This window comes from Arvicola amphibius, chromosome 3, assembly GCF_903992535.2.
Source record: "Arvicola amphibius chromosome 3, mArvAmp1.2, whole genome shotgun sequence".
In the NCBI taxonomy this organism is placed as follows: domain Eukaryota; kingdom Metazoa; phylum Chordata; class Mammalia; order Rodentia; family Cricetidae; genus Arvicola; species Arvicola amphibius.
This window is the reverse complement of record NC_052049.1, coordinates 174,111,251-174,123,513: the sequence shown is the minus strand read 5'-3', so window position 1 is coordinate 174,123,513 and position 12,263 is coordinate 174,111,251. Positions and strand designations below refer to the sequence as shown.

The 12,263-nt window shown below is 40.3% G+C and overlaps 1 protein-coding gene across 5 annotated transcripts in view; it reads left to right on the top strand.

Annotated features, from left to right (window-relative positions):
* The first annotated feature begins 993 nt into the window (after nt 1–993).
* The window catches only part of Rbm5 (RNA binding motif protein 5), a 31,764-nt gene continuing 20,494 nt past the window's right edge, over nt 994–12,263 (top strand). The window contains exons 1-6 of one of the 5 annotated variants that reach the window (XM_038321478.1): nt 994–1,118; nt 2,320–2,386; nt 4,110–4,275; nt 5,707–5,862; nt 9,947–10,016; nt 10,496–10,569. In XM_038321478.1, the coding sequence (XP_038177406.1) occupies nt 2,370–2,386; nt 4,110–4,275; nt 5,707–5,862; nt 9,947–10,016; nt 10,496–10,569 (483 nt within the window). In that variant the 5' untranslated portion in view covers nt 994–1,118; nt 2,320–2,369. Of the gene's footprint in view, nt 1,446–1,564; nt 1,587–1,761; nt 1,850–2,319; nt 2,387–4,109; nt 4,276–5,706; nt 5,863–9,946; nt 10,017–10,495; nt 10,570–12,263 lie in introns of those variants that run through there. The other 4 variants (XM_038321479.1, XM_038321476.1, XM_038321480.1 and 1 more) reach the window with 4 other exon arrangements.

Sequence of the window (12,263 nt, the reverse complement as noted above, 5' to 3'; positions counted from 1 at the left end):
CTCACAGTCATCTATAATGAGATCTGGTGCCTTTTTCTGGGCAGAACACTATACACAATAAAAATTTTTAAGTGCATAAAAATATGTGCAAGCAAAGAAAAAAACACATATAAATCACACCAAAAATTAAATCTTTTTTTTAAAAAGATAGTGAGTTATGTGTATCTATGTGTGAAAATGTGCATCTTGTAGGTGCCCTTGAAGAATAGAACCAAACCCAGCTCTAGAAGAGCATCCCAGTCTCTTAACCAGTGTGCCATCTTTCCAGACTCCACACCTCAAAAATAAAATCGATAAAAAAAAAAAAAAAAAAAAAAAACTTGATTAGACCAGACATGGTGGTGCAAGCATATAGTCCCAGCACTTGGGAAATAGAGACAAGAGGATAGACAGCTCAAGTTCATCATTAGTTTCATAGTGAGTTCAAGCCTGGGCCACATGGAGCCCTAGTTCTAAATATTAAAGTACTTTAAGATCACTGGTAGTGGCCAGTAAACCCAGTATATTCTGAATTCTTGGCATCTTGCATCATTCATGGTAGAAATTTCCAGTTTACAATTGTTAGCTCTGTGTGTTTGTAAAACAGAAATTAATGTCTTGCCCTAGGACAACAGGAGAGAGAGAGGAGAGACAAGAATGAAGTTGTCTAAAATGGCTTTAAACTCCTGTCAGTTCTCCTGCTTCATTATCTGGAGTGCAGTTACAGACGTGTACTACCTAGCCTCCAGAAAGGTTATCGTTAGCATTCCTTCTGTAGAAGCGGAATTTACATGTTTTACAGTGTGTCAGGCACTTGTAGGGTTTACATCCGGGTCCTCAGAGGCTGAATGGCAGCTTTGTCATGGAGTAGACGAAATATGAAAAAAAAAAATTAACGCTGGGTCGAGTGACAGGCTGCCTGGGAGACCACACTTCCCGGCAGCAATCGCTCAGACAGGCGCCTTTGCTGATTGGATGGCTCTGAAGAGGCGGGTGGGGTAGGGGGTGGGTCTAGGCGCGAGGTACTGTGGGTAGGAGAAGACGGTCGGTGGAGACGCCATTTTGTAGAGCGGCCGAACCCTTTAGGAGGTTCTGGGACGCAGAGCCGCTACTGCTTCTGCTTCGTTCCCTCTTGGGGGGTGAGTGCGGCGGCCGTCCATCACATCCCAGTGATTCTTGCTGTTGCTGCTGTGCCTTGAGTCTCTGTCAGCCATCAGAGGTGACCGCTCAACCTCGTCTTTGAAGGGACTAAACTAAGCAAGCGTTCGAGGGCCGCGCCCCTCCTCGCCTCTGGCTCTGCCAGTTTTCTTAGATCGTCCCCTAACTCAGACCTCGGCCCGCCTCTTTGAGTTGCTTGTCTCTGGCTGGGACCGTTGTCCCGAATCCCCTGTCCAGCGGAGTGGTGGAGCGTCTGCCCCTCGGACACCCCTCGAGAGCGCCTGCAACTGAATCTCTCTCTCGGAAAGGTGGTTTGGTGATGGTGATCTGAGGACTGGGAACCTCCTCAGGCGGGGAGGGACGTTTGTGAGGTGGGAAAGACAGACCGAATGCCGGATTCAGTAGTATAGGCCTTAGCGCCGCCATCTCGGCTACGACACCCCACGGAGGTGGGTACGGGCACCTCCCGGGAAACAAGGGACAGCCGTAGCCGTTCGACCCCGGAACTTGAATCTCTAGATGTCTCTTTCGTTTATTATGTCAACGAATATTCGTTGAACGCCTGCCTGCTTTAGACCAGATGCTAGAAACAGCTGTAACTAACTAGTTTGTGGGACATCACAGGTATCGAAGAATACACCTGTGTGATGTTTTATTCCGGCCTATGGGCAGGGGGCAGGCTGTTGGTCACTCGGCGGCCTGTGTCGATCAGGTATTAAGCCAAGTCAAGGTCTTGTCTTACTGAAATAGATCACGCGTTACAATATACATGTACATTTTAGTCAGATCAGCTTTCATCTAAGGCTTTAAAGTTCCTGTCAGAAAATTTTGAAGCTAGTGTTTCTCGATTTTAGTGTTGAATTTTATATTCATGAAGACACTTGGATGAATTTTTAACCATCGACCATAATGAAAACAAGGAGCTTTTTGCTTTGTAATAGTAGGAGTATCCAAGGTGTCTTCTTTCTGCCTTCACCCTTCTTCTTACTATGTTAGTCTTCCTATGTTAAAGTATCCTTCATCTTCCCGTTTCTTAACAAAGCATGATTTAATGTTGACAGTTAACCCTCCTCCTCTTCCCCCACCTTAGCCAAGTTAAGGATTGATCGAATCCTAGCTACAGTTTGTAGGGCACTTGAATTAAGTGATCTCTGAAATTTGCAACAATCTTTTTTCTCCTAGAGAAAAAAATTTCACCTTTTGGAGCCGAGTGCTAGATCTTCAGTGAGACAATGGGTTCAGACAAAAGGTGAGCTTCAATACATCCCCTGCCCTTGATCTCAGCATTCTTGTGCGGACTGAACTAGTTGTTTAAAATTGTTTAGGTATCTTGGTGTGATGGCGGTTCATGCCTTCAGTCTCTGCAGAGACAGTTCGAATCTCTGAGTTAAGACCAGCAAGGACTACATAAAGCCTGCCTCAAAAAACAAAAACCCTAATATAATAATAATAATAACCGTGCCTGCAAAGATAAAAACAGTAATAAGTTGTTTATTTACCTAACGAATATTTAAGCATATATTTGTTTCCAGTCATGGCCACTTTCATAGTTCTGTTCTCACAAACTTCACTCTAGTGAGAGAGTTAAATGTTATGATAAGAGATATTTAAAGTGCTGTCTGGACACAAAAGAAGACTTTTTTTTTCTGGTACACAACCAGGAGAGCTTCTTGGAAAAAGTACTCTCTGAGGTGAAATCTGAATGCTAAATATGAATGAGGTTAAGGAGAGCAGTATGGAGTAGGCTATGGGAAGTTCCAGTTGTGAACAGGACAGGCTATTCAAAGCCTGCCTGACAAGCAGTGAGTGAATGTCACTCCTTATATTCCCTGATGATACAATGCAAGACTTAGCTCTGAGAGGCCTGGTATACGTGTTAGTCATATTAAGAGGGAAAGGAGGGCCGGGCGATGGTGGCGCACGCCTTTAATCCCAGCACTCGGGAGGCAGAGGCAGGCGGATCTCTGTGAGTTCGAGACCAGCCTGGTCTACAAGAGCTAGTTCCAGGACAGGCTCCAAAGCCACAGAGAAACCCTGTCTCGAAAAACCAAAAAAAAAAAAAAAGAGGGAAAGGAAAAAACTACAGTATTAAGATGAGAACATTTTAGGACGGGGGATATAGCTCAGTAGCATATGAAGCACTAGTGTCAATGTCCAGTAAGACCAAATAAATTAAACAAAGATGAAAACTTTTGGCTGTTTCAACAACTATGGATATTTCATCTCATATCATTTGACTTAACAAAGCCTTTATGTGGTATTAAGGCCAGTTCCTGTGATTGATGAAATTAAAAATCTAGAGAGACTTGTTTTTGATATATCATTCTAATCCTGTGTCAGCAGTCTTTATTGCAATAACGTGTAATTAAAAATCTCCCTCTTACTGGGCAGTAGTGGCACATTTTTTGTTTTATTTTGTTTGTTTTTCTCTCTCTTTCTAAAACAGGGGTTTCTCTGTAGCTTTGGAGCAGAGACAGGTGGATCTCAGAGTTCAAGGCCAGAATAGTCTATAGAAATAATTCCAGGACAACCAAAGCTACACAGAGAAACCCTGTGTGTGGTCGGGGAGGGGAGAGCTTACCCTTTTGTTCCAGTAGTAAAAAAGGTTATAGGAAATAAATGTTTTCTGTGGCTATTGGTTTGTTCTATTTATCCACTTTATGCGTACAAATGAAGTACTTGGTTATAGGCTTGATTGGTGGGGGGTTGAAGGGAAGACTTAGGTCATCTGGGGCATTGGTCCATTTCTGGTATGTATGGTACCATTGAGAATACATGAGTTAAGATGTATTCTTTGATGTTGAGCAAAGTTCACCTTCAGTCCTGACAGAGGCCAGTGGTTCTCTGGGTACATTTTGGGATTCATTAAGCTATTTGGATGTAGCTTATAAACTGATACGTGGGACGATTCTTTTTTCTGAATGTACAAAATGATATACTTAAGATTAAATAAACATTGTTTTTCTTTTCAGAGTGAGTAGAACAGAACGTAGTGGAAGATATGGTTCCATCATAGACAGGGATGACCGCGATGAGCGTGAATCTAGAAGCCGGCGAAGGGACTCAGATTATAAGAGATCAAGTGATGATCGGAGAGGTGATAGATATGATGACTATCGAGACTATGATAGTCCAGAGGTGAGTAATAGCAGTTGTTGATTAATATTAAAATTTTATAGCCAATATTCTTTATATAGGAAGTGTGGCAACTTGAATATTGTACCTATTACTCTGAAGGATATTCAGGTTGACTGTAACTTCCAAAGACATAGTGGACTTTACTTTAATAAAAGTATTAATATTAATAGCCAAAGTTTGTGTTAGATTCGCCATGGACTCCTTTGAGTATCTGAACTTCCTTGCATCACAGTACATTACAAGCTAGGTGTTGTTGAGGGGGGTAGAGAAGATGTTGGGATGGCAGAATGGGAGGAATGTTATAAAAATGAAAAAGTTAAAAAAAATGTTAGGTGTCATTGTCACCCCTATCTCCCAGATACGGTCTTACTATGTAACTTTTTAGACTCTGGTACTCTGAAACTCAAGAGATCTTCCTGTCTCTGCCTTCCAAGTGCTGGGATTAAAGGCATGGGCCATTCTGCCCTGTGATGTGTTATACCCTGTTTTTGTTGTTTTGTTTTGTTTTTTTGAGACAGGGTTTCTTTGTGTAACTGTCCTAGCTGTTCTGGCATCTGCTTTGTAAACTAAGCTGGCCTCAAACTCACAGAAATCTACCTACCTTTGCCTCACAAGGGCTGGTATCAAAGTCGTGCACCACCACAGCCCTGCATGTTGTTCATATTTTAAAGACTGTGGCCAGGCGATGGTAGCTCACACCTTTTATCCCAGTGCTTGGGAGGCAGAGGCTCTGTGAATTAGAGGCCAGTCTGGTCTACAGAGCTAGTTCCAAGGCTCCTAGTGCTATTATAAAGAAAAACCCTGTCTTGAAAAACCAAAGAGAGAGAGACAGACAGACGAGGGTATGATTGATAGAAATTTGCTTAGCATGTACAAGGCCATGGATTTGGTTTCTGGTATTGGTTTTGTGTTTTGTTTTCTTTTTAAGAAACAAATCTAACAATACACTATCCTTATGCCTCAGAATGTTTACATTGTAATTTGTTACCTTAACTGCTTTTGTTTTATATTACATATTTGCTCATATCTATGTTTGGAAATAATTATATTGCTTATATAACTTATAAGCCTTTCCCACTTTCTCTACATAATTTTATACTCTTAACAAGACATTGTATTAAAATGTTAGTGTATTTTATAGTGAATTATTAAGCCATTGTTCTCAACTAAGTGGATGTCATTTTAAGCAATATTGCATTGGGAGCTAGAAAGATGGCTCAGCAGTGAAGAATATTCGCTGTTCTTCCAGAGGACCCAGGTTTGGTTTCTAGCACCCTTATGGTGGCTTACTACTATCTTTAGCTCCATTTCCAAGCTATCTGGCACCATCTTCTCGACTCTTATGGGTAACAGGTATGCATATGATATACATATAGTCTAGATCAAAGAGTACAGGTGAGTTTAATTATTATTCTGTTTGCTTTGGGCCAGAGAGAGCGTGAAAGAAGGAACAGTGACCGGTCTGAAGATGGCTACCATTCAGATGGTGACTATGGAGAGCATGACTATAGACATGACATCAGTGATGAGAGAGAGAGCAAGACCATCATGCTGCGTGGCCTTCCTGTCACTATCACAGAGAGCGATGTAAGAGAAACAGTACTTCTAACGTTCTAGTAGGCATCATGGTCTCATGGTGCAGTATTAGGCTGTTGTGTCACTTAGTCAAACAGATTTCTTTTGTGATAGACCAAAGTAAAGTATCATTCATATCTAACCTTTGAAGCTCAATGTAGAATTTTTTAAAGTTTCCAAATAAGTATAAGTCTTATTTGTACAACTAATTCATGCTTTCAAAAGTTTCAAAGCTTGTTTGGGTGGTGATGGTACACGCCTTTAAACCCCAGCATTCAGGATGCAGAAACAGGTGTGTCTCTAAATTTGAGGTGAACCTGATCTACAGAGAGAGTCCCAGAACAGTAAATTTTTTTTTTTTTAAGAAAAAGTTAATTTTTAATGCCTAGCCTAATGCTGTGTACCAGTAATCTAAGCACTCAGGAGCCTTAGATCAGTAATTCAGGCCAGCCTTGAGATAAATAATAAGATCCTTAAAGAATCCAAGGACTGGGTTCTAGCACTGCCAAAAAAGAAAACAAAAAAATTAACTTCAGTAATCTGACTTTCTTTTATTTTGAACAAAATTACATTTTTCCATTTGAAATCTCTGAGAAACCTGTTGAAAAGGAAATTGTGGTCCTTGGTTTACTTGGCTTTGTTTGGTTGGTGTTTTTGAAATGGTTTCTCTGTGTAGTCTGACTGTCCGGAACTCGCTGTAGACCAGACTGGCCTTGAACTCACTAAGATCACTGGCCTCTGCTTCCCGAATGCTGCGATCACCACAACCCTGCCCAATATAGTAGATTTTTAAACTGGAAGTAGCCATTGTAGTAAATGTAAAATAGATTGTTGAAATTAATAGTTGTTATTTCATTATTTGTGATCCACTGCACATTTGTTATACTGTATATACTATGTTAGGTGTCACCATGGTACAAAAGCCGCCTACTAACATGGATGAATAGCCAAGACAGCATATGATGGTTGTAATTGGCTAGGTATTGTTAGATACAATAGCATGTGCCTATAATCCCAGCTGCTAAGGAGGCCGAGGCAGGAGGGTTTCTTGAACTGATATCAAAGTCAATCTAGGCAATATAGTAAGACCTTTATTCTTTTGTTTGTATATGGTTTTATGTGGAACTTTTTTGTTTGAAAGAGGACGGCTGATCTCTTTGTAGTCTTGGCTGTCCTAGAGCTCACTATGTAGGCCATACGGAACTCGAACTCTCAATGCTGGAGTTAAAGGTGTGCATCCCCATGCCTGGGCTTTATTCTTTTTTTAAAAAAATATTTATTTATTATGTATACAATATTCTATATATGTGTGTATGCCTGCAGGCCAGAAGAGGGCACCATACCCCATTACAGATGGTTGTGAGCCACCATGTGGTTGCTGGGAATTGGAACTCAAGACCTTTGGAAGAGCAGGCAATGCTCTTAACCTCTGAGCCATCTCTCCAGCCCCGGCTTTATTCTTTTTTAATCCCCATAATGGGACATTAAAGGTCTTGCTGCAGTGCCCTACATGTTTGTTTTTGCTATTGAAAAATATGGGAGCTGGGCGGTGGTGGCGCACGCCTTTAATCCCAGCACTCGGGAGGCAGAGGCAGGCGGATCTCTGTGAGTTCAAGACCAGCCTGGTCTACAAGAGCTAGTTCCAGGACAGGCTCTAAAGCTGCAGAGAAACCCTGTCTCGGAAAAAAGAAAAAAAAAAAATATGGAAAGGACTCCTTTGCGGGAGATATTAGTTGGCCTGATTTTTGATTGACGCACTTTGGTTGGATAAACAACTGGGGAAAGGGTATAGTGAATGAAATTGTGAGCTGATCTAAAATATAGAAACATATTGAATTGATAAGGCTTTACACAAACAGCTTGATTTCATGGTAGTCAAATGCTGTTGGCAGAAGAGGTAGGAAGGTGCCATTAGCTTTGAAAACTCAGCCAAGGGCCTGGAGAGATAGCTCGGAGGTAAGATCATTGGCTGCTCTTCCAAAGAACCCAGGTTCAGTTGCCAGAACCTACATGACAGCTTACAACTGCCAATAACTCCAGCAGATTTGACCCTTACACAGACATATATGCAGACAAAACACCAATGCAAATAAAAGTAAATCATTTATAATTAATTAACTAAAGAAAGAAAACCCAGCCAACTATACAAGAAAGTTAGAGAGGCTGGGGAGATAGTTCTGTTGTATGAGTGCTTGGTCTGCAAGCATGAGTTCAAATCCCCAGCACCTGCATAATAAACAGACTGTCTGCATGTTAGGTCATCCCTAACACTGAGGTGTAGAGACAAGTGGATCCCAACAGTTCATTAGCCAGTTTGCCAGCTAGTCTAGCTAAAAGGGCGAGCTTCTGGTTTAGTGACAGACCCTGTCCCAGGACAGGAAAGTGGAAAGTGATGGAAGACATGTGATGTCCTGGTCTGACCTCAACATGCACACACTTACACTCGTGTAGACACTAAATATACACCCTCCAAACACAAAGTTTTCATGGTAACTCATAATGCACATGAGTTAGGATGATGAGGGAACTGAAGTAAATTGTGCTTCCGTAGTTGTAGCTATAAGTCAGGAGTGTAAGAAATCCTATAGACTGATACAGGAAAGCTTATTGGTTAAATGGGTTGTATGGCCTTGGAAATCCACAAAAGATTAGTAGCATAAAAGAAACAGTACTGTAGCTTAGTTTTGGAGGCTGTCATGTAAGTAAGGAGATAGGATTATGATGCTCTATGTTTTAATCTTTAAAAAAAATTCCATTAAGTTTGATTTTCAATGTAGAATTTCTGGGGCTAGAAATCTAGCTTAGTTTGGAAAGTGCTTTCCTAGAATACATGAAGATCTGAGTTCTGTCTCATAATTTGGAAAGTAGGGGATCAAGTTAAAGGTCAGTACAGACTGCATAAGCTGCTTTCTCAAATGAAAGTAGAGTTTATTTGAGGGAGCATACATCTGGAGGTCAGAAGACAACTTGCAGGAATCGATTCTCTATGTGAGTCTTAGATCAACCTTTGCCCACTGAACCATCTTGATTACCATTTTTTTCTTTTTTTCCCAATAAATAATAGAGAAAACTTCAGTTGCTTTTGTTTATTAACAAGCTAATATCAGCTATGCCAAACTTATAACCAAGTCTGGGTTAAAAAGTGAATCTTTATGTTCCTTTATTGGCCAACCCAAGAGACCAGAAAAGGATTGAAGTAGAATCATTAAGGTTGTGAGAGTAGGCTTGGAACACAGCAATTTTAGTTTACAGTGTTTCTGTGTCTGTCTTGTCTACCCCCACCCCCATCCCTCTCCTTTTTTGTATACTTTAAGTAGGATTCAATCTATTAAATGAAATAAAACATTCTGTTCAATGTGTCCCTCTTTTTCCCTTCCTATTTTCTGTTTCAAGGTCTATATGTAGTCTGGCTTTGCTCACTTTGTTTGTTGAGCCAGGTTTCTATTATGGAGCTGTCTCTGCCTCCCATTGTGCCTCAAGTATTTGTCCTCTGTTTCAGTCTCCTCATTGGGATTTCAGGCATGAACTTGGCTTGCCTCTTTTTATTCTTGGTCAGAAGTGCTCCTGAGGGGGCTGGAGAGATGGCTCAGCGGTTAAGAGCATTGCCTGCTCTTCCAAAGGTCCTGAGTTCAATTCCCAGCAACCTCATGGTGGCTCACAACCATCTGTAATGAGGTCTGGTGCCCTCTTCTGGCCTACAGGCATACACGCAAAACAGAATATTGTGCACATAATTAATAAATAAATAAATAAATAAATAAATATTTTTTAAAAAAAAAGTGCTCCTGAGGACATATCCTATGTCTCCTTGAAATCGTATTTTCTGTGTTCTTCAGAAAACAAGACCATGAGATTAAAGGACTGAGGCTTGAAGGATATCACCTCATGATCAGGACTTAGAATAACAAACAGTTGCACTGGAGGGAAGTGTCTAGACAGTATTTAACAAGGTTATTATATTTATTTTCATGAAAAATAGTCCCTGACTTTTAAATGCGTTTTGTTGGTGTAAGTGAAAAACTTGACTACAGTTGATATAATCCCAGTCCTTAAACTTTATGACTGTAGCTTAAACTAACTGTAAAACCCTGTGCAGATTCGAGAAATGATGGAGTCCTTTGAAGGCCCTCAGCCTGCAGATGTGAGGCTGATGAAGAGGAAAACAGGTGAGAGCTTGCTTAGTTCCTGCCTGTTCTAGTTCTCTTCCCCATTCCCACCTCAGTCCCTAAAGAACATCCTGATAAACCCCAGTCTTCAAACACATGAATTCAGAATGAAAGGTTTGCCATGGCTAAGGAATATGACTTTGAAAATGATGCTAGCATCTGAGGAACTTTTTTAAAACTTTGCTTTTAGGGGTTTTCTTTTTCTTCGGTAAGTAGTGATTTATAAACTCCTTGTTTGACTGTTCTTAGTCGGTTGCATGGTTACTTTAGTGTGGAATCAATTCGAGTGGCATTTAATTCAGGCGGCTGTTCCTTGCCATGGCAAAGTATCAAGAAGATCCCCAAGTCAAGTCACATTTGTAAAGCTGCTTCCCAATTGGCTTTGTCACGCAGTGTTGAAGCAGTGGGAGAGAGATTCGCCTGTTATAAAGGAACTGACTAACACGAGTATCCCGTCTATATCTGAATGCTGTCTCTAGGTGTAAGCCGTGGTTTCGCCTTCGTGGAGTTTTATCACTTGCAAGATGCTACCAGCTGGATGGAAGCCAATCAGGTTGCTTCACTCACCAAGTCTAGATATTCATGAAAATGGAACAAGTCTGTACAATTAAAAAAAAAGGTTGAAGGAGTGGTTTGTTCCAAAGGAGTGACTTTAATATTTTTTAACAACAACAAAAAGCTTTGTGTATATTAAAATTGACATTACTAGAGTAAATACAATACCGAGAACTGTTGCAGAATTTGTTCTGCTTTTAAATGTGGCTACCTTAACTTTACCTTCTGAAAATCTGTGTGGTAGTCAACAAAATAACCCAATGCTCCCCTTTCCTGCCTGATTATATTCCTGTTCATTGTATCCATTGAGAATTTAAACTATCGAACTCTCCATTTGACAGTGAACAGAATGTAATAGAAGTCTGTAGCAGGCAGTTTAACAAGTAATTCCTTGTTTTGCCTGGAGACCATATGCCAACTAGAGGCGTCACTTCTCAGCTGGATCTTCTGAGACTGTTCAAGGACAAAGTAATTTTTGGACAGTAAGGTCCATGGAATCATTGTCCCATTGCTGTCTCATCTAGGCATAGTGGCACTAAGAATCTCCCTGAGAATGCCTCTTATAATCTGTTTAAAACCATTATTGTAGCCTTAACTGAAGTATTTTATAGTGTGTCAAGATAATGCTTAATGTTTGTCATTAAAAAAATATTTTTTTTTGGCAAGATTCCCAAAGCACAATATCTTTAAGCAAGTGCATACTAGGTAGTTACTTGACTCTTACTTTTCTACAGCATTTTATGATTTGAATCACCCAAGAATAAGAATTAATGTTATATGATTGGCTGATATATGGTTTTAAACTAGCAAGACTTACTTTAAGATAAGGGTGTTGGTTTTGACTTAATTTGTTTTGAAGACACTCAGTTTCTTGTCAGGTCTGGTAGCATAAGACTAAAATCTTAATGCACTATCTCAAAAAAATAAAATAGACTTAGTTTCACTACCCACAAATTACAACCTGTAAAGTATGCTGACTCACTCTTGTAATCTCAGATTCAAGAGAGTGAGGCAGGAAGATAGCCCTGAGTTCAAGGCCAGCCTGGGCTATAGCGTGAGACTCTTTAAAATTTAAAAAAAAAAAAAAAAAAAAAAAGCCAGGCAGTGTTGGCACATGCCTTTAATCCCAGCACTCGGGAAAGTGAGGCAGGTAGGTCTCTATTAAGTGTCAGACCAGCCTGGGCTACAGAGTGATTTCCAGGACACCGAGTGCTACTTAGTGAGACCCTGTCTGGAAAACAAAACAAATTAATTAATTAATAAAAAGGACATCACAGTCCTGTCTTGTAGAAAATTTCATGCATTTCTTACCATGGATACCATCCTAGTGAATCTAGAATGTGCACAATAAAACTTACTGTGACAGCTTTCTTGACAGCCTCTTTTGATATAGTAGGTGTGTCAGAATGAATAACCTAAGAAGTTAAAACCTATAAGACATTTTAATGTCTTTGCAATTTTAATGTATACAAAGCTTTGTTAATATGTAATATTTTCTTATAATTCAAATTCACTCCAGAAATAAAAGGCCAGTAGGATTAGGAACCCAGTGGTAGATTGAAGTCTCCCAACACACATCCCTTCTAGTGGGATATGTTTATATCTTATATTTGCTTCTGTACATCATAGTGCATAGATGGCCTTTCAACTCTTTCCATCTTGGCCAGACATGCAATTTTGCCTTTAGATGCT